The 24,051-nt window shown below is 36.8% G+C and overlaps 1 protein-coding gene across 9 annotated transcripts in view; it reads left to right on the top strand.

Annotated features, from left to right (window-relative positions):
- The window catches only part of myo6a (myosin VIa), a 167,087-nt gene that overhangs the window by 91,453 nt on the left and 51,583 nt on the right, over positions 1 to 24,051 (top strand). For all 9 annotated transcript variants that reach the window (XM_049479598.1, XM_049479596.1, XM_049479582.1 and 6 more), the window contains exons 16-25: positions 6,599 to 6,726; positions 7,145 to 7,240; positions 8,343 to 8,513; positions 11,400 to 11,438; positions 12,508 to 12,601; positions 14,684 to 14,814; positions 16,588 to 16,665; positions 18,082 to 18,211; positions 19,076 to 19,166; positions 22,551 to 22,701. In XM_049479598.1, the coding sequence (XP_049335555.1) occupies positions 6,599 to 6,726; positions 7,145 to 7,240; positions 8,343 to 8,513; positions 11,400 to 11,438; positions 12,508 to 12,601; positions 14,684 to 14,814; positions 16,588 to 16,665; positions 18,082 to 18,211; positions 19,076 to 19,166; positions 22,551 to 22,701 (1,109 nt within the window). The remainder of the gene's footprint in view (positions 1 to 6,598; positions 6,727 to 7,144; positions 7,241 to 8,342; positions 8,514 to 11,399; positions 11,439 to 12,507; positions 12,602 to 14,683; positions 14,815 to 16,587; positions 16,666 to 18,081; positions 18,212 to 19,075; positions 19,167 to 22,550; positions 22,702 to 24,051) is intronic.

Here is a 24,051-nt window from a genome sequence, read left to right as displayed (position 1 = left end):
TTTAATGATATGTCTTTAGTTTACTCAACTCCTCAGTTATAAAGCTCAGAACACTGGTATGTAGCTGCCGGCTCAATAGGGGCCTGAATAGCAGGTTATCTGCAGTGCTAGCCAACATCCCAACTCAAGCCAGGTATAACCTGTGATGCTAACAGACACAGCAGCAGCCAGACTTTAGCAGGTTTAGAGCATATTGGCCCTGATGCAAAACCTTTTATTACACATTTATATATTGATATTTAATTATTGTCTACCTCTTTGTATCATGACGTGCAATTTAACATGGGTGTGTTACATAAAAAAAAATAAAAAAAAAAACGTTAGTGAGCTGATCAGCTGATTGTCACACAGCTATTGTTCTTAAAACATAAAACAGCTTAGACAGATATACGGAGTCTGACTCATAAAACTTCCTAGCTTATTTACTGTGACATTAAAAGTACTTTATCTTAGATTTACTGGAGGCTTTATAAGGTCTGTCTGTATAATCTGGCTGTACCACATATAGTAACTAAACTTGCTTGTGATTTTATGGATTACTAAGAAACCCTGCATGCATCTGACAGTTAATATAATTTTATATCTTTTAAGTCTTGATATGTAATCTTTATTTTTAAAATGCTGATTCTAGTCTACTGAATCTGTTCTTTTACTTTCTTGTCTTGTAACATTTTTTTTTGGTCTTTCTTGTGACTGTGGGTGAAAGTTGCGTTTGATACTGTGCACAGTATATTGTTTCTTTGTTGTTTTTGATGTCCCTATAGAACTATCACAAAAATTAGACCCTGTTTATGCCTGATCACTTAATGCATGTATCAGGACCAAAGTATCAACTCAAGCTTTTTACTCAAGTAAAAGTGCTGCTTTCAAAACTGCTTAAAGTATAAAAGTAAAAGTAATATAAGAGAAAATCCAATTAGATTTTAGGCCTATAGTGCACTACCCCGCACCCGCTCCCCAAAACACATTTTTCTAAAAGTTATAATGATTATAATGTTATATTAAAATATCAGTGTTGAAAAATTTGGGATGCACTACGCTCCTTTTTTTTAGTGCAAATATGCCCATTAAAATAAATATATTTTAGTACAATATAAATATATTAAAGGAGCTTAGTTAGTCACTTGAGTTCTCTTGAGTCTCTGCACGGATCATCTTTATACTAGACTACATACATCTGCTATGTTCTTGCTGAGAGTGTGGCAAGACGTGTGCAACTGAAATAGATCATGTAAAAACTAATAGGGTGTTGGAATGGTATATGTTTTTACTTCTCTTCCAACCTCAATTAAATTCACTCTGTCTGGATGAAGAGGTTTATCTGGATATTTCTTTTTTTTTTTTGAAAGATGACGAGTCAGAATGAAAACAAGCTGAAATAAAAATAAACAAGGTAATTTTTTTAATGTAAGAAGTATAAAGTTCAGATAATTGTGTAAAATTGTAAGGAATAGAAATAAAAAGTCATAATAATTACTTGAGTAAAGTATAGATCACCACAATTTGTACTTAGTTACTTGTTTGTCACATCTGGACATCAGGACTAATGTGAATGAGGCCAAACCACATAAATTGCAAGTGTAAACATACCTGATACACATTTTTTGCACTATATGGTGCACCGTATTATAAGGTGCACTATCAATAATCTATTTTCTGGTCGATTTTCAAACATAAGGTACACTGGATTATAAGGCGCACTGATTAAAACGCTCTGTAAGAGATTTGCCTCTGTAAGGCAAATAATGCCTGCTATTAAAAAAGACTGAATAATGAATAACACAATTTAAATAAATATAATAAAATGTGAAATGGAAAATAACCAACTAAACTAAACTCAAAATACTAACAAAAATATAATGTAACAAATTTTCCAAACATAAAAACAAAAAACTCTACACAGCAGTAGAAAACAATTAAGTAATTTTACCAAAAACACCTTATAGTCAACAAGTGAATTATCATATTCCATCCTACTTAGCAACCAGATTTCAGTCTGACTAACTAGAGATGCATTTATAACTACCAAGTGTTGAAGTAAGTTGTTAAAATCTTATTAACATACAGATACTGGTCACATAAAGTTTCTCCAGCATTTGTTAACTAAAACAGAAGTTTAATGGCTGATATTTTTCTCTATATGAAAGAAAACAAATATTGAAATAAAAGGTAATAAAAAACAATAAAGCAATAAATTACTGAAATGAGCCTCATATGTATTCTTCAGTTATAGCATCCTCATTATCATGCTGAGAAAATAGCAGATCATTGTTCCATGGAACAGAAGTAAATGGATTAGTAAGTGCCACAGACAGGTCTTCTATTTTCATATCTCTTTGTGTTGTTACTTTTCTAATGCAGTGTTTCTTTCTGTCTGTCCTAAATTCTTTTTGCTGAGATACTGTGAGCTCTGTTATCATAGCATTCTAATTTGTACTGACAGCTGGACCGCTACTGTGCGTAGAGCTAACTTTCACGTTCATAATTAGGTCTTACACACTCCACTGCCCTTGGCTATACATAGAGTGCTGCTCGAATCAAACCCAGCTCAAATGGAAAATACCAGGCTGCTGCTGTGGCTGGGAATCAGACTGCTGGGTGTAAAGAGAAGAAAAAACACTGAAAGAAGCTCTGTTCCTCTGTGAAATGAGTGTACGCATTCTTTACTTCAATCCAATTTGATTTGTATTGCACTGTTCAATTACACTTTTACAACAGACACTTTACAGCAGTCCCAGAGCAGCTTTATAGAAATGCACTCGCAGAGCACTAATGATCAATCTCAGGCCAACAACTGCAGTTAAAACTCCCTATGGGCATTAGAAAGAAACACTAAGAGTAACCAAGAGTCAAAAACAGAGCCTCACTAAGAGGATGAGATTAAAGCATTTAAAGTAACCAAGAGTCAAAAACAGAGCCTCACTAAGAGGATGAGATAAAAGCACTTAGAATAACCAAGAGTCAAAAACATAACCTTTCTAAGAGGATGAGATAGAAGCACTTAAAGTAACCAAGAGTCAAAAACAGAGCCTCACTAAGAGGATGAGATAAAAGCACTTAGAATAATCAAGAGTCAAAAACATAACCTTTCTAAGAGGATGAGATAAAAGCACTAAAAGAGACCAAGAGTCAAAAACAGACCCTCACTAAGAGGATGAGATAAAAGCATGTAGAGTAACCAAGAGTCAAAAACAGACCCTCACTAAGAGAATGATATAAAAGCACTAAGACTAACCAAGAGTCAAAAACAGAACCTCACTAAGAGGATGAGATAAAAGCACTTAGAGTAACCAAGATTCAAAAACACAACCTTTACTAAGAGGATGAGATAAAAGCACTTAGAGTAACCAAGAGTCAAAAACAGAGCCTCACTAAGAGGATGAGATAAAAGCACTTAGAGTAACCAAGAGTCAAAAACAGAGCCTCACTAAGAGGATGAGATAAAAGCACTTAGAGTAACCAAGAGTCAAAAACAGAGCCTCACTAAGAGGATGAGATAAAAGCACTTGAGTAACCAAGAGTCAAAAACAGAGCCTCACTAAGAGAATGAGATAGAAGCACTAAGACTAACCAAGACACAAAACAGAATCTCACTAAAAGCATTAGAACCAAGCACTAAAAGGAGCCAAGCCAATTTGGGTTACTGCGACTCTTTTTGGACAGTGATATCTGGATTAATTAGACTTTTACATTAGGTAGAAGGAATAAAGGCCATACGGAAAGTAGAAATGGATGTGAGGAGAAGGAAACATACATGACAGCAATGAGTCAGGGTTTCAGTGGTGGGAAACAGTCGCCTGTCAAACAGAATTCACAAATATCACAAATTTGAGATTATCTCTGGAATTAGCTAGGACCAACAGCAGCCCAGAGGTGACTAGATCCTTTCTGAGTTGTGGATCTTCTAGTGCTGTTTTTTTCTAATGCAAGTTTTGCTTCCTTGTGCACTTGGAGCTTAAAGTCTTGCCTGACTCCTCGAGCAGTAAAAGAAGGATGCTTGGTCTTATTAGTTCTGTTTTATTTTATGTCGCTTGGATTGCTAGTGATGCATATATATATATACAGTTGTGGTCAAAAGTTTACATACACTTGTAAAAAAACATAATGTTATGGCTGTCTTGAGTTTTCAATAAGTTCTACAACTCTTATTTTTCTGTGATAGAGTGATCGGAACACATACATGTTTGTCACAAAAAACAGTCATAAAATTTGGTTCTTTCATAAATTTATTATGGGTCTGCTGAAAATGTCACCAAATCTGCTGGGTCAAAAATATACATACAGCAACAAAATTTGTCAATTTTGGTGATGTAGCGAGTTGTGTCAATCAAATTAGCTTCATGTCATGGCCTCTTCACTTCTTGTAAGTGATTCTGATTGACTACAGCTGTTGACTTCTCATGAGCCCATTTAAATAGGGCTCATTTGACCCAGTGATTAGACTCAGCTACAAAAGCTACAATGGGAAAGTCAAAGGAACTCAGTGTGGATCTGAAAAAGCGAATTATTGACTTGAACAAGTCAGGGAAGTCACTTGGAGCCATTTCAAAGCAGCTACAGGTCCCAAGAGCAACTGTGCAGACAATTATACGCAAGTATAAAGTGCATGGAACAGTTGTGTCACTGCCACGATCAGGAAGAAAACGCAAGCTATCACATGCTGCCGAGAGGAGATTGGTCAGGATGGTCAAGAGTCAACCAAGAATCACCAAGAAGCAGGTCTGCAAGGATTTGGAAGCTGATGGAACACAGGTGTCAGTCTCCACAGTCAAGCGTGTTTTACATCGCCATGGACTGAGAGGCTGCCGTGCAAGAAAGAAGCCCTTGCTCCAGAAAAGGCACCTTAAGACTCGGCTGAAGTTTGCTGCTGATCACATGGACAAAGATAAAACCTTCTGGAGGAAAGTTCTCTGGTCAGACGAAACAAAAATTGAGCTGTTTGGCCACAACACCCAGCAATATGTTTGGAGGAGAAAAGGTGAGGCCTTTAATCCCAGGAACACCATGCCTACTGTCAAGCATGGTGGTGGTAGTATTATGCTCTGGGGATGTTTTGCTGCCAGTGGAACTGGTTCTTTGCAGAAAGTAAATGGGATAATGAAGAAGGAGGATTACCTCCAAATTCTGCAGGAAAACTTAAAACCATCAGCCCGAAGGTTGGGTCTTGGGCGCAGTTGGGTGTTCCAACAAGACAATGACCCAAAACACACATCAAAAGTGGTAAAGGAATGGCTAAACCAGGCTAAAATTAAGGTTTTAGAATGGCCTTCCCAAAGTCCTGACTTAAACCCCATTGAGAACATGTGGACAGTGCTAAAGAAACGGGTTCATGCAAGAAAACCATCACATTTAGCTGAACTGCACCAATTCTGTCAAGAAGAGTGGTCAAACATTCGACCTGAAGCTTGCCAGGAGCTTGTGGATGGCTACCAAAAGCGCCTAGTTGCCGTGAAAATGGCCAAGGGACACGTAAACAAATACTAAAGTTGCTGTATGTATATTTTTGACCCAGCAGATTTGGTGACATTTTCAGCAGACCCATAATAAATTTATGAAAGAACCAAATTTTATGACTGTTTTTTGTGACAAACATGTATGTGTTCCGATCACTCTATCACAGAAAAATAAGAGTTGTAGAACTTATTGAAAACTCAAGACAGCCATAACATTATGTTTTTTTACAAGTGTATGTAAACTTTTGACCACAACTGTATATATATATATATATATATTTTTTTTTTTTAACCTGTGGAAGGTGTGTGTTTACCTAATTCCACAGCAGATCAGGTCTACCTTGTAATGATAGTTGAGGGATCTGCTGTAACATCTCGTTGCCAAAAGTCTCAGGATTTCTTCATAGGTCTTGTCAAATGTGCTGTTTTGGTCAGGAAAGTAGCAGCATTTTAGGCAGGTAGTGTCAATGGTTTTACTGATAATTTTTTTTAACCGCAATAATTTTTGACACACAGTTAACATGCTGGAGTTTCTTGCTCGGAATTTGTCTGAAAGTTACAATAATAAAAAAACAAAACATTTATAGCAAGAGCTCTGGCCTGCTGAGCCATCTGTCTTCGATCATATAAACATGTGTTTTTGAGCTAATTTCTGTTTTATATCATATATATATATGATCAGAAAAAGGAATCTGCAAGTGCCTTTGTGTCCAGAGTAAAAAAAGTTAAATTAATGTAAATGTTACTTTAATCTATATGTTGTTACTTTATTTTTTCATAAAGATCTGTTTAATCTGTTTAGTCCCAGGGTGGTTGTACTTTTTTTTTTTTTTTTTTTAGTTATTTAAGACATTAAAATATTTTTATATTAGAAGCCCAATGTCTGCTCTTAATAATAAAAAGTTAGTTTTAATGTAAAATGGTCTAATAGTAGTATTATACTAGTATATTATTACTGTGGCACTGTCTTAAAGCTCCTTTGGGAGCCCTGAAGCAGGAAAAAAACATTTTCTATAGTGGCTTTTTAAAATTACGATATTATCGTTTTATCGCAATAATTTCTGGGACAATATATCTTCCTGAAAATGTTGTTATCGTGACAGGCCTGCTTACATGATATGTTGTTTGTGTTGTTTGTGTTTTAGACCTGGTGGAGTCAAAACTAGTGGGCATCTTGGACATTCTGGATGAAGAGAACCGTCTACCTCAACCCAGCGATCAGCACTTTACTGAGACTGTCCACAACAAACACAAAAACCACTTCCGCTTGACTGTGAGTAGCTGCACTGCTGGAAGAAAACATGGCTGACATTTTGTAGTTTTGTTAGCTGAAAGTACACCTGGGCTTGGTGACTGTGAAGCCCAATTTATATTTCTGCGACGAACCTACAGCGTAGCCAATGCATATTCATTGAGAGTGCACTACGCAGCGGAGCATGTTTATACTTCTGTGTGCACGTATCAGCGTATCACGTAAACTGCAAAGGCGGGAATGTGTGGGAGGGGACTCTAGGCTACGTAGGGGACTTGGTGACTCGTAGGCTACAGTGTAGGTTTGACGGAGAAGTATAAATTGGCCTTTACCTGGGGGCTGTTCTAGAGGAAGTAGAGTGATTGTAGTTGGATAAAGAGAATGAAAGGATGTTTGTGTATCTAAGTCTGTGTATGTCTGTGTGTGTCTGCCCTTTCAGGTCCCCAGGAAGTCGAAGCTGGCGGTGCACAGGAATGTGAGGGATGATGAAGGATTTATCGTCAGACATTTTGCAGGAGCAGTTTGTTATGAGACGGTACACAAACACACACACACACGCACACACACACCTCTTAGTGTTCTGATGGTGTTGAATGTCAGCTCTGCAGTATATTGATGGCTAGTTAACACCTTTCTCCGGCCGTTTAGCAACCTGTCTTTTGCTCTGCCCCAGAGCTTCCTCTCTTCCTGAACATTTGTGGTGAACTAATAAAAGTGAATATTTGTGAATGTAAACATGCAGAAAGGTAGAAGCGTTAGCACTGTGCTAAATGCTGTTATGTCATTGATGTCATTTTCTGTCCATCTTTCAATTTTACTTGTTTTTTGTGTTCGTATTTGTTTCTATCTTGATTCTTGATTGTTCTTGATTCATTTCTCTTGACCCTTTTTCTTTCATTCTGTTTGTGATTCCCTTTTTTCCCTTTTCTTTTTATTTCTTTCTCTTGTTTCTTCATTTATCACTTTATTATTCACTTTTATCTTATCTAAATTATGTTTAATTTTTTACTAGTTATTTATTTGTTTGTTTGGCTTTGTTTCAGTTAGGCCTATCACAATAGCAATTTTTTGTGAGCGATATATCATCTCGGAAATTATTGCGATAAACAATATTATTGTTATTTTAAGACCAGTCACCGACATTTATACAAAGCATTTACACCCCTTTAAATACAACAAAAGTTTAAGTAATCATAGCTTGGGAAATGTATACTCTTTTCTTTACCTACTGCAGTCCACACCATGTGTATGGAGTTGCAGTTATTGAAGATTTTTTACAGCTTGACTGGCTAAAATACTGTTCTTTTTAATTTAACACAATAGACGATATCGCGATTATCAAATATTATTGAGGTAGTGCCTATTTATTGTTCGATAAGTCGATAATGTAATTATTGTGACAGGCCTTGTTTCAGTCTTTTGTTTTTCATTTTTCATTTTGACTTTCTCTTTATTTTCTTAATTTTTCTGCTTTTATTCCTTTCCTTTCTGCTTTTATTACCTTATGTTTTCTCTTTTTGATTTTTTTTTTCGGTTTTCTTTGTTAATTTTTTCTTCTTTTTTCCCCTTTTGTTTCTTTGTTCCTACCTTTAATGTGTTTTATCTTTATTACTTTATTTCTGTTTCCCCCCTTTTAGGGTCAGTTTGTGGAGAAGAATAACGATGCTCTGCACATGTCTCTGGAGAGTCTCGTGAGCGAGTCTAAAGATCGGTTTATACGAGAGCTTTTTGAAAACTCCATCAACTCCAAAGATGTCAAGCAGAAAGCTGGTAAACTCAGCTTCATCAGTGTGGGCAACAAATTTAAGGTGAGGCAGAAAATTTACACTTCTGAACATTTCACTTGTTTACGTGTGAGTGTGTGTGAGTGTGTGTGAGTGTGTGTGAGTGTGTGTGAGTGTGTGTGAGTGTGTGTGAGTGTGTGTGAGTGTGTGTGAGTGTGTGTGTGAGTGTGTGTGAGTGTGTGTGAGTGTGTGTGAGTGTTTAAGGACCAATTTTAAAACCCACAACCGGGTGAGAAGTGAGTTTTATGTCAGTAATAATCTGTTTAACACAGCAAAGGGCAGTTAGTAGTATAGATTTGTAGTTAGCCCACAGATGCCCCAGGCACACAGCTAGCGCACAGCCGGGCAGTGGAGTGTGTTCTGTGTCTCTCTGAGTCCTGTGGCATGTGGAAGCCTATGTGTGTGTGTGTGTGTGTGTCTACATGTGTGTTTCTCTTATGTCTTTCCTTCCTGCCCTTTTTTCCTTCAACTTTTCTACTGTTCCCTTTCTCCCTCTGCTCTCTCTCCACCCCTCCCTTGTGATTTGTGCCAGATAAAAGGAGAGAATAGAGAAATGATGAACAAAAGAGTGAGGAAGTGGGAGAGAGAGGTGGCTGGTGGCTGAAGACTAAAAGGAACCTTTAGTTCACTTTCCTTTTCTTTTACTGCTTTAATAAGACCCAACCTCCTGACCTCTAGTGTTCATATGTTCTTCAAGGTGCCCATTTGCATTTAAGCCACACAACAGTAGACCGGTGCCTTGCAAAATAGAAAAGACCAAGGTTAGCCTGAGAGGCTGGAAGAGGGTGGGGGACAAATTGTTGAATGAATAATGGCAGTCTGGCTGCAGTCTAGTTTATAATAAGCAGTTTTATATTATTTTTTTTATATGAAAATATCATATTTTAATTATATTTTTAATTAAGTAGTAGGAGTAGTAGTAGTATATTTTTGTTTTGTTTTCTTTGGTTTTACTATGAATTGATGAGCTGCTGAGTTCTGAGTTTCTTCTTCTGAAGTCTCCATTGCTCCACCAGCCGCTAACGATCAGTAAAACTGAGCCGGATCCACTTTTAGAGGCTGAAAATGTGATGTGAGTATGTAAAGACGCGTGACGTAGACAGAAGAACTCCTGCAAAAAGTGACCTGACACCCCAGTTTTTAGAATGAACATATATTAGGCATAGCAGGGATGGTCGTTTCAGCACACTGGTACCATTAATCACAATATTTTAGCACTTCTCCACTCAGAAATGCTTCTGCTTTCAGTTTAGAAACAAAATAATATGAACTGCCACTTTAAGTGGCACCTGTTAGGATCAGGGGTGTAGCAATGTTTCCCTTGTAATTCAGCAGACTAAACTAAGCTAAGTAAAGTAAACAAAACTGTAATTCTTAAAAAAAAAAAAAAAACATTTTGTAACAAATCTGGCAAGTTAACCATGCGCTAGATGTTAATCTACACAGATTTCTCACCTGAAAACTGTTCATTTGGTTAAGTAAAGTTCTTCCATTTATCTTCAGCAAGCTTAGATTTCCAGATTTACCCTAAAGCTGGAGCATTAGAGGCTAACCACTTATGCCGCCTAACTGCTGCCCGACAGCAATACATTGAGGAACCCTGAATGTTCCGGTAAAACATGACGATATTAACTAGCTTGTTTTAACACAGCAAACATGCAGAATACAGTCAGATATTACTCTTCTCTGAATGGCCAAATGGTTAGCATGGTTAGTGGTTAATGCTAATGATGCTCCAGCAGTGCTAGAGGGCGTTAGCAGCAGACTACAGGCCAATAATACTCACCTGTGAACGGACAAATGGCTAGCGCTTAGCGGATTATGCGGGTTATTTCTGCTGCAGAACTAAACTGTATAATGCTGCACTTCAGCTATATGTAATGAATATACTGCTCTTTAAAACCTGACAGGTAAAATGTATACATAAGGCACACTGATGATTTTTGAGAAAATTAAAGTATTTTAAGTGAGACTTATAGTCTGACAATTACAGAAAGTGCCATCAGGAAAGTATTTCACAAAATTACCTGCAAGTCCAGGTAGTGGCCAGTTAGGGTAGATTGGATTTTCTGTGAGCTAGTCATTCAGATAATAAAGAAACTGAAGCTTGTTTTAAGCTTTGAAAGTCGCAATTTGTCCAAAAACAAATTTGCAGTTCAGTTTTAATAATAGGGTTATTATTCACGCGGCTTTATTAATAAATGAAGGCAGCAGAGCCGCTGCTGGACGACAGATCAGCATGTTTGTACTTTGCTGGGTAAAGCGCTGCTGTAGTAATGATAGTAATGTAGTAATGATCTGTTACCCAAATCAGTGTGGATCTTCCCCTGCCTGCAGTGAGTGCCCTGTTCCAGCTTATCTAATAATCTGAGACTGTAGGGGGAGGGAAGAAAGGAGTAAAGGAGGAAAAGAGAAAGAGAGAGATGCTATCCTCTGTCTTCCCATGCACAGTGAGATGCATATGAATGTAGTATCCTCGGAGGCTGTATCTGTGAAGACGGTGGCCTAAAAGCAGTTGTCAGCCAGGTATCCCACACTGTTTTGCACTCACATGTTTGTGCGTCTGTGTGTCCATCTGCATGGCGTTCCTCAGCAGCCATGTGGAGAAAGCGTTCCTCTCCTGCTCTGCCTTCCTTTGTGTTTCTGTGTCTCCCTGTCTTTTATGCTGTGTCCGTTCTTTCTTCTGTTCCTCTGTTTTTGTCCTTGGCTGTCTTTGTGTCTGTGTGTGTTTTGAAACGTCAGGGCTGTGCTGCACAATTGATCCTAACATTCCTGCATTGGAGGATTCTGTTGTGGACGGCTTTAGGCTTTGGGAGATGAAAATGTAACACGCACGTGTTTGTGGTGTGGCATAAAGTGGTCGAGTTGCACCAAGAACAAAAAATATTTTGTTTTTTCTTGATCTGACAGACCCAGCTGAACATCCTACTGGAAAAACTTCGCAGCACGGTAATTATAAACATGCACTCTTAAATCAGCACATTAATGATTCCACATTGTTCTGTTTTACACTAAACGAGGTGTTTAGTTGGTGTCTCGAGACAACGTCTGTTTATCTTTACTGCCCATTGGTAGACAGCACGGTAGCTGATTTTTGAGTCCCAACCGAATTTGGAAAAATATATGAACTTTACATGACCCCACTCTTCTGCCACAGGAGACTCTATTAACAGCTGTGCCTACTCCTGATTTTTTATTTTTTTTTTTGCCTCAAAAATCTTTGCCTGCTCCGCACATCCCATTTAAAACCATGTGTTTCAAAGCACAGGGGCAAATTTCCACATTTACTGTGAAAGCAGCTCAATTCAGCTGTTTAGATGTGAGCATTCAGAGTGGTTTAACTGAAACTTACTGACACTTTAGCTCCCTTTTTATTTTTATTAATGTCTGTAGTAATGCAGCAAAGTTGAGAAATTCATCTTTTGCCTCTCTCACACCCAACCCCATTTCTCTTTTGTAGCCCCACCCCTTTTTCCGAATGTAACAGAGTGACAAATGAAGGGTTAAAATCCTTCCCTTTAGAATTGGGGCAACCCTTTATGCACCCGATACAAATACAGCTCTGAAAAAAAAAAAAAAAAAAAGAGATCACTTCAATTTCTGAATCAGTTTATCTGATTTTGCTATTTATAGGTTTATGTTTAAGTAAAATGAACATTGTTATTTTATTCCATAAACTACAGACAACAGGTTTTCAATTTGGTAAAATCAAGAAAGTATGTACTTTTCTATGTTAAGACAATTTTATTTTACAAGAAATATTAGGGTTCAGTTCCTCAGCTGGGAAAGGCCACCATGCTACAAAATTAAGATATTAATTTACACAGTAAAAATTTAGTTTATGACTAGACGTAACTCCTAAAACTACTGTGTACAATCAATATTCTAGCTGAGCTATTCCATTAAATGACTATATCAGTAGACAAGGTTTGATTAAACTAGGTTATTTCAACAAATCCACTTTGTGTATCTGTAGTGTGTAGTGTGTCTGAACTTCAGATGTGTTTGTCTGTGACAGGGTTCTAGTTTTATCCGCTGTGTGAAGCCCAATCTGAAGATGGTCAGCCACCAGTTTGAAGGAGCTCAGATTCTCTCCCAGCTCCAGTGCTCAGGTCAGAGCTTCACACTCAGCATCTTTACTCACACTTCCTTACGAGACACGACACAAGAACTCTTCATCAGACTTTTCTCATCACGCTCTCTTCTTTATCCGCCTGCTCTGCTTATTCTGAATTGAAGAGAAACCGATGCCCATTAGATGACACATGTTTAGGATAATGACTGCAGCTCATCACCCACAGAACAGCTGTATTATCTGCAAATTAAGCCCTCATTCAAGACGTTTTGTGAATCAGTGCCTCTTTATTAGATGAGTTGCTGTAGGTGTAATGTTCTCCCAGGAGTTGATTTTGATCTCTGCTTTAATGGAATGAAGCCTGATTTCTTGAAATGTGTAGATAAAGTGTACTGATATTGATTATATATAATATTAAAGTTTTACTCAGCTCTTTTAGACAAGCTGATGCTTTTTCCCAGTGTGAATATATAATATTCACACTATATATATATATATATATATAATTTTGCTTTGTTTGTAGAGCTGTTGGGCTTGTTTGGTTTCCAAATTTCAATTCTTTAGTTTTAAACTGTAGTTGTAAGTCTATCAGTACTAACAAACAATAGAAGTCAATTTAAGCTGGGGTTACACTACGAAACTTTTGCGTCTAGCCTGCAGATTTTTTTTTTTAATAGGAGTCAAACAGTTGCAGAGAGATAATGAAATAGTTGGGATTTTGAAATAGTAACAATTTTTCTTTTTTGTTCCTTAAAATGTAAAAAAAAAATAAATAAATAAAATAAAATTATGTGGAAAGAAGTTTATAATTATATTTGATAGATATGTTAACCACTAATACAGGTTTAGGGTTTAATGGATAAAAAATAATCACAATTTAAATCACAATCTTAATATTCTGTGGAAAAATCGCAATTAGATATTTTGTCCAAAACGTGCAGCCCTAGTTCAAGGTTATTATTGTAAATGTAAACAAACTAAATAACTAAAACTGGATGTCAAAAAACATTTTTGTTAACTGAAACTAATAAAAGCGGTAATTAAAACAAAAAAACGGTAACTAACTGGAACTGTATTGAGTGTTTATAAAACAAAAAAAAAACTAAACTAAACTAATAAAACTAAACATTAATCAAAAAATAAAAACTAATAGAAATAAGCAAAACCCGCTCTAAAACGAATTAAAACAAACTAAATTGGAGGATAAAAAAACGAATTAAAATTAGACTGTAATAAAAAAATTGAAACTAAATAAGCATAATCTGGTAATGTATACTGGTCAGCGACTCAACAGCCAATGAAAACTGAGCATGAACAGTAAACACAAGAACTAGTCGATCTACTAGCCGTTTTCATTTTTAACGCTTAAACGATGCAGTAGCTTCACTCTAGCTCTAGTACACGTCCAATAGTACAGCACCAATTAAGATGGGATGGAATTAAGAAGCTAAGAAACATTTGCCTCTCATGTAGTGTAGCTTTTACATACTAGTCTGATGCTCATATGGGTTATATTAGGGTTGTTTGGGCAGTTTTGTTTTTTTATGAATATTCAGGAGTGTAATGTTGATATGGCTGCATGATGAGATAATAGGATTCGGTACAACACCAGCTTTCAGCATCTATTGTTCCTTGTTGTATTTCATAAGTTCATATTGTGCTCTAATTCACATCCTTAAGTCTGCACATATTTATAGAAACGATTTGATAAACTATTTGCTTTCAGTGTTGGATAGCAAAATAAGCATTTTGGCACCAGTACTTAACTAAAGTAACAGCATTTTGACATCAAACCTATCTTGGCTAATCTTGCAAGGTTAAGAAGCTTTTTTTAAGAATGGCACTTTTTTGTAGTATATGTTTAAAGGGATCAGAAAGAAAATCTGACGTTTTTGAAAAAGAACAGTTAATCTTAAGCTTTTCACCCACGCCTGAGGTTAAGTAAACAAGCTTATTTTGTTTTTTCAGACTCTTTCAGCCTCCAGGTGCTTCTGTTTGTGACTGAAATACTGTGCAGGAGACCAAATCTGCACTGAGCCTTTAAAGAAGCTGCTTTCTTTGATTTCTTACAAGTTTAGTCTGTGTGGATTTAATGTGAGTTTACTGTGCTGTTTCTCAGGGATGGTATCGGTCCTGGACTTGATGCAGGGCGGTTTCCCTTCCCGAGCGCCCTTCCACGAGCTCTACAACATGTACAAGCAGTACATGCCCCCTAAGCTGACACGCCTGGATCCTCGCCTCTTCTGCAAGGTCAGTATCCACGCCTATGAGCTTTTTTCAGGGCAGGGGTTATTTTAGTGGATTTCTGCATAAATCAGCTAATTTGGGCAAGTTAAGAGTGGTTTGATGTCATTTGGTTCATTAGAGAGAAACCTACAGATTTTTTTTTATTATTATGCATTTTTAATTGTACTGGATTATAAGATCAATAATTGTCCATTTTCTCAGAATTCTGGAAAAGGTCCTAATTCAGCCAAGAGTAAAATGTACTCTATATTCCCACTTGTGTACCAGCGCACTTTGAGTGCTGAATTTATGCAAATAAAAACAAGGCTGTGTTTGAGGCCATGCATTTTTAACCAACATAATAGCTTTTAGAGGCATTAATCTCCTTAAGTGTCTTGTTCTATTTGCCACCACTATGAACAATTACTACTCTAGATTTCTCTAATTCTACTCTAAGTTGACTGTAAATGACTTTGTTTACATCTTAACATTTTAATAATTCAAACATTTAAAAAATATTAATGTTATGAGGTAACTGTAATGATCACAGGCTCCCATTGCCTGCTAGTAACATTAACCTCATGTAACCTTCTGTAAAAATATATATATAAAACTCTTTAAAAAAAAAAATTAAAAGACCACTTCAGTTTTTGAATCAGTTTCTCTGATTTTGCTATTTATAGGTTTATGTTTGAGTAAAATGAACATTGTTGTTTTATTCTATAAACTACAAACAACATTTCTCCCAAATTCCAATTTATTTGTAGAAAATAAGATAATGGCTGAAATAACAAAAAAGACGCAGCGCTTTAAGACCTCAAATAATACAAAGAAAACATTCATATTCATAAAGTTTTAAGAGTCCAGAAATCCTTCACCAGTCTTACACACTGCTTTTGGATAAAACTCCTGTTGCAAAATTTCAAGCAGTTCAGTTTGGTTTGATGGCTTGTAATCCTTGATCTTCCTCTTGGTTATATTCCAGAGATTTTAAATTTGGCAAAATCAAAGAAACTCATAATTTTTAAGTGGTCTCTTATTTTTTTCCAGAGCTGTAAACTACTGATTTTTAAAAATTAAAATTAGGATTAATTGCTCACTTCATATACAGTCCTTCACACCGTAATATATATATTTTGTCTCTTAAGTTTGCACTAGGAGATGTCATTGTAGTTGCTTTAAAATATACTATATAGTAATAGTAATAGCTTGGAGAGACTTTGTTTAAAATGTAAGCTAATATTGGAATTAATTTATCATTTACTGTACTGCACTATTCTAGTAGTGCCACATTGCAGAGTGATGCACACTCTAAAGTGGTTCTGGTTATTAATTAAAGCTGCCTCATCATTGAGCTTTAATGCATATGTTTGTCTGTTTGACTTTTCATTAAAGAAAGTCATATTATGTTAAGCAAACTTCAGATATCAAGTATTAATGCCTTATCATATGTGTCTAATAAAATGTATATTCAATTTTAATTGGTTAATGAACTTTGTTTTGGGTCGAAGATAAAATTCCGAAAATAGCTTTTTTAAAACGTCTCAATAAAAAAAAAAAAGTTTTATTAGTGCTACTTCCTGGCTGAAGCTACATTCAGAGTCTTAACATAAAGAAACTTTTTTAACACACGCTGCTAAAGACCTGATATAAACTCTTCAGTAGCCAAGGACAAAGTCAGCCAGTGAAAATATGTAACACAGCAGCTGGGTGTTTATGGTTTTTGTCTGAATTTCCATTATACTGTTCTGATATAAACATGCATTGTTGATGTGCTGTTCCTCTCCTCTGCTGCAGGCTCTGTTCAAAGCTCTGGGCCTGAATGAGCACGACTACAAGTTCGGCCTCACTCGAGTCTTTTTCAGACCAGGAAAGGTGAGCTGCTCTTAATGGTTGCCATCGAGATGTACCCAGGAGATAAAGGCCTGCGATTCTTGCTGAACACGAGTTAGTAATGCTCTCAGCGCTCTGATGAGAGAGCAATTAGAGGAAGATAGTAAACCGCAACTAGCAGATGGCGTTCTCATTTCTCACTAAATGAATAATTTACCTGCGGTAAGGGTGTGTGTGAGTGTGTGTGAGGAGACTGTAGCAGATTTCTTAGGGGAGGAGAGAATGTGGGCTTTTTTGAAAATGTCACACTGTCAGCTTACTGTTAATGAAGGAATGGAAATGAGCAAATTAACCCTTAAAGGTCTGAAGTCTTCAAATCTACACACACACTGTCTCTGCTTCAGCTCTGATTAGAAATAAACCCCAAAATTTCACACCTAAACCACCTTTACACACTTACACCCCCTTTCTTTGTTTTATTTCTTTTTTTCTTTACTTGTTTTTTGCTTACTTCCTTGCTTTCATTTCCCTTCTTTCTTTTGTTTCTTTCCCTTCCTTTTCCTCTCTTCCTTTCTTCATTCCTTATTTGTCTTCCTTCCTTCTTTTACTCTTCTTTCCTCTTTTCCTTTTGCGTCCTTTCCTTATCTGTCCTTTCCTTCCTTCCCTCCCTCTTCTCTTCTCCTTCCTTTACTCTTCTTTCCTCCTTTCCTTTCATGTCCTTTCCTTATCTGTCCTTTCCTTCCTTCCCTCCTTCCTTTCTTCCCTCCCTCTTCTTTTCTCCTTCATTTCACCTTTTTCCCCTCTCCTTTCGTTTGCTTTGCTTATCTTTCCTTTCCTTTATTCCTTCTTTTTTCCTTCTGCTTTCTTACTTCTCTCCTTACGTCCTTTTCTCTTCTTTCCTCCTATCCTATCCTTTCTGTCATTTTTCCTGTCCTCTTCTTTCCCTTTCTTCCTTCCTTTCTTCTTTCTTTCCTTTCCTCCTTCCCTTGTACCTTTCTTCCTATTCTTTTTCCTTTTCTCCTTTCCTCCTTTCCTGTCCTTTCTTTCTTCATTCCTTCCCTCTTTTTTCTCTTCCTTCCTTCCTTCCCTCCCTCCTTCCTTTCTTCCCTCCCTCTTCTTTTCTCTTTCATTTCACCTTTTTCCCCTCTCCTTTCGTTTGCTTTGCTTATCTTTCCTTTATTCCTTCTTTTTTCCTTCTGCTTTCTTACTTCTCTCCTTATGTCCTTTTCTCTTCTTTCCTCCTATCCTATGCTTTCTGTCATTTTTCCTGTCCTCTTCTTTCCCTTTCTTCCTTCCTTTCTTCTTTCTTTCCTTTCCTCCTTCTCTTGTACCTTTCTTCCTATTCTTTTTCCTTTTCTCCTTTCCTCTTCTTTCCTCATTTGCTTTTCTTTCACTTTCCTCCTTCCTTTGTGCTCTGCATGTGTTTTAACTGTTATTATTCTCTGTTTTCTCTGTCAGTTTGCAGAGTTTGATCAGATAATGAAGTCTGATCCGGATCACCTGGCTGAGCTGGTCAAACGGGTCAATAAGTGGCTGATTCACAGCCGCTGGAAGAAGGTGCAGTGGTGTGCACTGTCTGTTATCAAACGTACGTAACACACTTTTTCTGCACACACAAACACACACATGCATACACACTAACGCACATAAACACACTTACGTACATGGCAACATTTTTTAATGGTCCTGGCTTAAACAAATCTGCTGAACTCGATAGGACGGAACATTGCTTGTGAGAACTGTGTAACACAGCATGCTCTATCGTATCAGTCCTGTTCTGTATTTCGTAGCTTGTCCAAAAATGCATGTGTAAAGCTTGTCCTGTAGACAGGTCTCACAGCACAAATAAGACTGCATGACTGCAGGGGGAGCTAAAGAGCAGGAAATGCTATTTGTCCTATAGGGCTGCTTTGAGCGAGCTCAGATTGGGTTGTGTCTGTGTTATCTGCACAGCGCCGTATTTAAAAGTTTCGAGGTTTATACCCTCAAGTCTTTTTCAGCTGCGTGTGCAGAAAGTTTTTGTCCTCTTCTGTCAGCAGTTGAAATGTGTCCGCTATTGATTCCTCGTTTCCTGAACCTTTGGGTGCGGAACATTCGAGCTGCTCCAGCGTCTGTCCGCGGGATAATTTTTCTGTCCCGTTTCACAAAAGTGATGCAGGAGCTCTTTCTGCAGCTTCTCCAGCTCACAAACACACACACACACACACACACACACAAATATGCAGGCTCATTTGTAAGTGTTACGCATATATTATCCAGGGCACATACTTCCTACTGGTAAAGAATATGTGGCATTGTCAGCATCTCTTCCAATCATTCTTCCGTCTCTGTCTGTGAAACTCGATTCTGCCATTTTACACAGTACAGTTTGGCCTTTAAGCTGCAATAGAAGTCATGGTGAACTTTTCTTCTTCTCTTTTTTTTCTTCTTCTCTTCTCCTTCACCACCGCAGTGAAGAATAAGATTCTGTACCGGACCAGTGCCTGCATCAAAATGCAGAAGACTGTACGCATGTGGCTGTGCAAGCGGAAGCACAAACCACGGTAAGTGTTGCTTTTAGCCTTGACCAACAATTCATGCATTATTAAATGTCCCTGTATTACAAGTAAGGGCCTGTATTATGCAAATAATTTTCTTCTCTTTCACATGACAAGTGATTTTTTTTTCCCTTTGTGCAATCATGTTATGATTAGTTTGAAAATGTGTGCAGAAGGAAAAACTTTTCTATTTATGCTGCCCATTATAACATAACAAATACAGTACTGTAATACAAACCATTCAAAATATTGTTTACATTTGATTAAAATGAAATGAATGTAATATTAATGTATTTTTGCTCTGAAATACAATTCACTTGAAATCTAATCGCATCAGACTGGCTTGTAAGAGGTCTCTTCGGAGGCTGGATGATCTATATCATTCTGTCACCATTTTATTACAAATGACTGTTTGCTGAATTCTCTGATTAATTGGCCCTCTTTACCCACTCATTGCTATATGCACTAATTTGCATAAATTTTATCTAATTTTTCATACAATAAAATATTGTGTTGTATTGTTGGATTTTAGTTTTTGTCAGTATTATACAGTGGTATGAAAAAGTTTAGGTACACTGATAATTTTCATGATTTTCCTTTATAACTCATTGGTTGTTCAGATCAGCAATTTCAGTTAAATATATAATATAGCAGATGAACACAGTGATATTTGAGAAGTGAAATAAAGTTTATGGGATTCACAGAAAGTGTGGAATAATTCTTTAAACTAAAATGGGCAGGTGCATACATTTGAGCACCCTGGTCAATTTATTGATTTAAATACCTTTAGCTACAATATTGGAACACAAAATTAATTTGGCGAGCATTGACCCTTGACCTACATACACAGGCGAATCTAATTATGAGAAAGGGTTAAGGAGTATGGAAGTAAAACAGTGTCACCAGACTTTGAAATTTAAAAGCACTTGAATTTTTAGCACTGAATTATTTTACGTGATTTTTTTTGCCTCTGAATTAAACACTTTAATTTTTCAGTATATCATTTTCACTTATTTTATTTTAATGTAAAAAAAATTCAAAAGAAAAAATTCAAGTTTAAAAAATTCAATTAAAATAAATTCAGGTTGCTCAAATTCGACCTGTCAAATTCAACTGCTAAAATACAACGCTCAAAATTCGCTGTCAACATCCGGGACACACAGGATGAGCAATCGATTCAGTCTTCAATCGAGCCAACAACCAGCCAATCACATCATGCTCCGAAGTCACATCACAGCCCCCTCCGCTGCTCCTCTCGAGTAGGTGAGTGTAGCTGAAAACAGGGCATTTACCTCACCACTGTGGCCATGTAATATCACTTAAACGGTGTAGAAATCCTCACTTTAACCACGGTTTGCTCTGTGGTTTGTAAACATATTAAATTAAGATAGATATCCAGATATACCTTGTTAAACTAACTAACTAAATAAATAAAGCTCCTCTGTTCATTTCAGAAAGAGCTTCAAACACGAACACTAGATCAATTATTCATAAATACAGCCAGACTGTGTGGAAGATAATTACTACTGTAGAATCTGAGATAGTAACTTAGTTTGCTAAATTATAGCTACCTATCTTGCTAGTTAGCTGTGGGACTGTGCGATTATAGACAAGATACTACCTAGTTAGCGGTTTGTTTAGCAATACCGTATTTACACTTTGCTGCAAAGTATGTTGCTTAGTGTACTGGCCACTGTCTAAATAAATATATTGAGCTATATTACACTTACTGTACCCCTCTCAGCAACCTGAATTTATTTTAATTGAATTTTTAAAACTTGAATTTTTGCTTTTGAATTTTTTTACATTAAAATAAAATAAGTGAAAATGATATACTGAAAAATTAAAATGTTTAATTCAGAGGCAAAAAAAATCACATGCAATAATTCAATGTAAAATAATTCAGTGCTAAAAGATTGTTCAACATCATGGTTTAGGAGAAATATATATATATAGCTATCTCAGAGAATTCAGCTGTCAGTTTCCACTGTGAGGAACATAGTGAGGAAATGGAAGAACCACAGACACAGTTTTAGTTAAGACCTGAAATGGCAGAACAAGAAAAATCTCAGATAATCAGAGGAGAAGGATGGAGAGAACAGTCATAGTCAACCCACAGATCAGCTCCAAACACCTACATCATCATCTTGCTGCAGATGGAGTCACTGTGTATTTTAACTTGCCTAGTTACAGGTTGATTACATAAAAAAGCTTAAAAAATGATCTAACATTATTGGAAAAGATCATGTTTAAAACCTGTCAATTGAACAGTGGTATCTAAACTATTTTTTAAGTATTTGCATGGAGAGTTTTGTTAAATCAGAACCATTATTGAGCTCTTCTCCTAGTGATGAAAACTTTTGGCATGTCTGTTTTTGTTTTTTTGTTTTTTTAATTGAGGTGTCTAACATATGGCCTGCAGCCTGGAACTGGCCTGATAGAAGTATTAATTCAATCTGCCTTTTAAACTTAGAATCCAAGCTCTCAATGATACCTGCTTGATTATTGAACTGCTTATTATAAGAAATCTGTTCTCTGTAACCCACACTGATACAGACCATTATGAACACCGTGGACATAGAGAAAGTTAAACTCTCTGAATCAGTCAGAAACTTATTTAGCTGCAGCAAGACAACGGACAGTCCAAGCCAGAGGCAGAACCAATTAAAATGTATATTTTGGTAAGAGGTTGGACTTTTTCAAACAGTGATGTCAGCACAAGTTCTGAATTTGCTGAAGAACTTCCACAACTCAGAACTTCTACTCATTTTTCAGTTCATTATTTTTTAATGTTTGTTGTAGTTTCTGGGTGGGAATTGGAGATGAGCACATTGGAGAGATAAACATGGGAAAACAGAAAGCAATTACGTGTTTTCCATGGAATAGTTCTTTGAATTTTCTAAAGGATTTAATGTGGAAGGCTTATTCTGCTGTTGTAAGCTGCACTAAAATGACTTCTAGAGAGTTTTAAAACTGTTTCGTGAGCTGTATTAAATACATGTTTAATATAATTAAATGTTGCAGTGGGATTCATCATCTAATGGGTAGTGCTCAGGGAGCGGTGACCTAAATGTAAATTGAAAATTTGCTCTCTGACACGCAAGAGTGATACTAATGACATTACAGTAATAATGTAAATATTAAATCTGCAACGTGTGGGGAATTTAAGTAGCTCCTTTGATGAAGCTGCTGCTCCACTCGGCGGAGTGATTTAAAGTGATTTAACTATGTCCGCTTTGCAAATGGTTAAACTGCCCAAGTCTGCTGGGAATTAAAGTCATCAGGCTGAGGTCAGCTGTGGACCGCAATTGAATAGGAGCTCAAATAGATGCTTGATTAAATCTTTTATGTGCGTGTGTGTGCATGTGTGTGTGTGCGTGTGTTTTTCAGCATTGACGGCCTGGTGAAGGTGCGCAGTCTGAAAAAGCGGATGGGGAAGTTTAACGAGGTTGTGTCCGGCCTCAAGGAAGCCAAACAAGAAATGAGCAAACAGATCCAGGATCTGGACGCCTCCATCGATGCGCTCATGTTCAAGATCAAGGTGTGTTTCTCTCTGTGCCTGGCAGGCTGTTTTCTGTGTGTATTAACCCAACATTAAGGAGGTAACTCTTCTTTTTCTGCGGAGGTCCTGATGAGAGCCAGTTTCATCATCACGTTTTGATTGTCTTTGCGAATTAACTTTTAAAGTTCTTAAAATGTTTCAGTTTGACTGACCTTCATTTCTTTAAGGATTTTTTTTCCTTTATTTAGTTGATTAGTTCTTGCCATAGTGTGAATTAGAACATTACTCTAATAGAGCTTTTCACTGTATACCAATTCAACCTCTTCACAACTTTACAACTATGCTCTAAAACACATTAAGGCACAAGAAATTCAAGTAATTAACCCATGACTACTTTAGCACAGCTGTTAACTGTAAGCCAATCCAAGGTGTGTTTCTCTCTAGGCCAGGCAGGCTGTTTCGTGTGTGTATATGTTAACCCAACTGCCCAACTGCTCAACTGAAGTTTGGAGACATTTAAAATTGCTAGACCTTACAAAGTTTCCTATTTAATTTTTGGGTAGATCTTAGAGAAGTTATATTTTAGTAATTTTTTCATTGGAAATGAATTATAGCAATTGAAAATAACAGAGCATAGTTTAAGGTTTAAGGAAATTAATTTGTTTAATCAAATTTAATATCAGTGCAATTTTCAAAATAAAAATAAATGCTGTTTTTTGCAAGGAAGATTTGTATCAATTGCTTTAACTGGAAAGAAAAGGTTGCATCTTCATCAAGCTACATCAAACTAGATGGGCATTCATCAAGGGGGTCCCCTCTCATTATTCCTCTTCACTTTCTCATTAGAGCCCCTTGCCCAAGCCATTCGCCAATTGACTCTTAACTCACAGATTACAATTATCCTCCCTCATCACCATTTGTCCTTAGCAGGTAATATGTTTTTTTTAAATAGGCCTTTAGACTTTATTACACCTCTACATAAATAGCATAATGCTTTAAAGGTCTCCTTCTGCTAAAATCCACTTTTTCTTGTTCTTTGTGAAATACTATAGTTCTCTTTAGTTGTATATGTATTCTGAATATGAAACTGTTTCTCTCGTTGTCTACGTCAACCAGTGAGTTTATGGCCTCGCCCACCTCAGCTCAGGACCGCCCACAGGCAGTGCTAAAGCTGCTAGTGCTAGTGCTACAGCTTACATCTTCTGTTTACACAGCTTGTTAGCGTTAGCTACGTATCTTCTGTCAGTAACTATAGGTTTAAATCGGATCTCCGGTTGATTCTGTGTAGGGCAGCCTACACAGCCTGCACCACGTCATTGATAATGTGCTATATTTTTACGACAAAAGCCCAATTTATACGGCTATGCAGCGGAGCACATTTATATTTCT

This window comes from Astyanax mexicanus, chromosome 1 (genome assembly GCF_023375975.1).
Source record: "Astyanax mexicanus isolate ESR-SI-001 chromosome 1, AstMex3_surface, whole genome shotgun sequence".
Classification (NCBI taxonomy): Eukaryota; Metazoa; Chordata; class Actinopteri; order Characiformes; family Acestrorhamphidae; genus Astyanax; species Astyanax mexicanus.
Note: the sequence above shows the minus strand (reverse complement) of the source record. Positions and strands in the feature narration are given on the sequence as shown.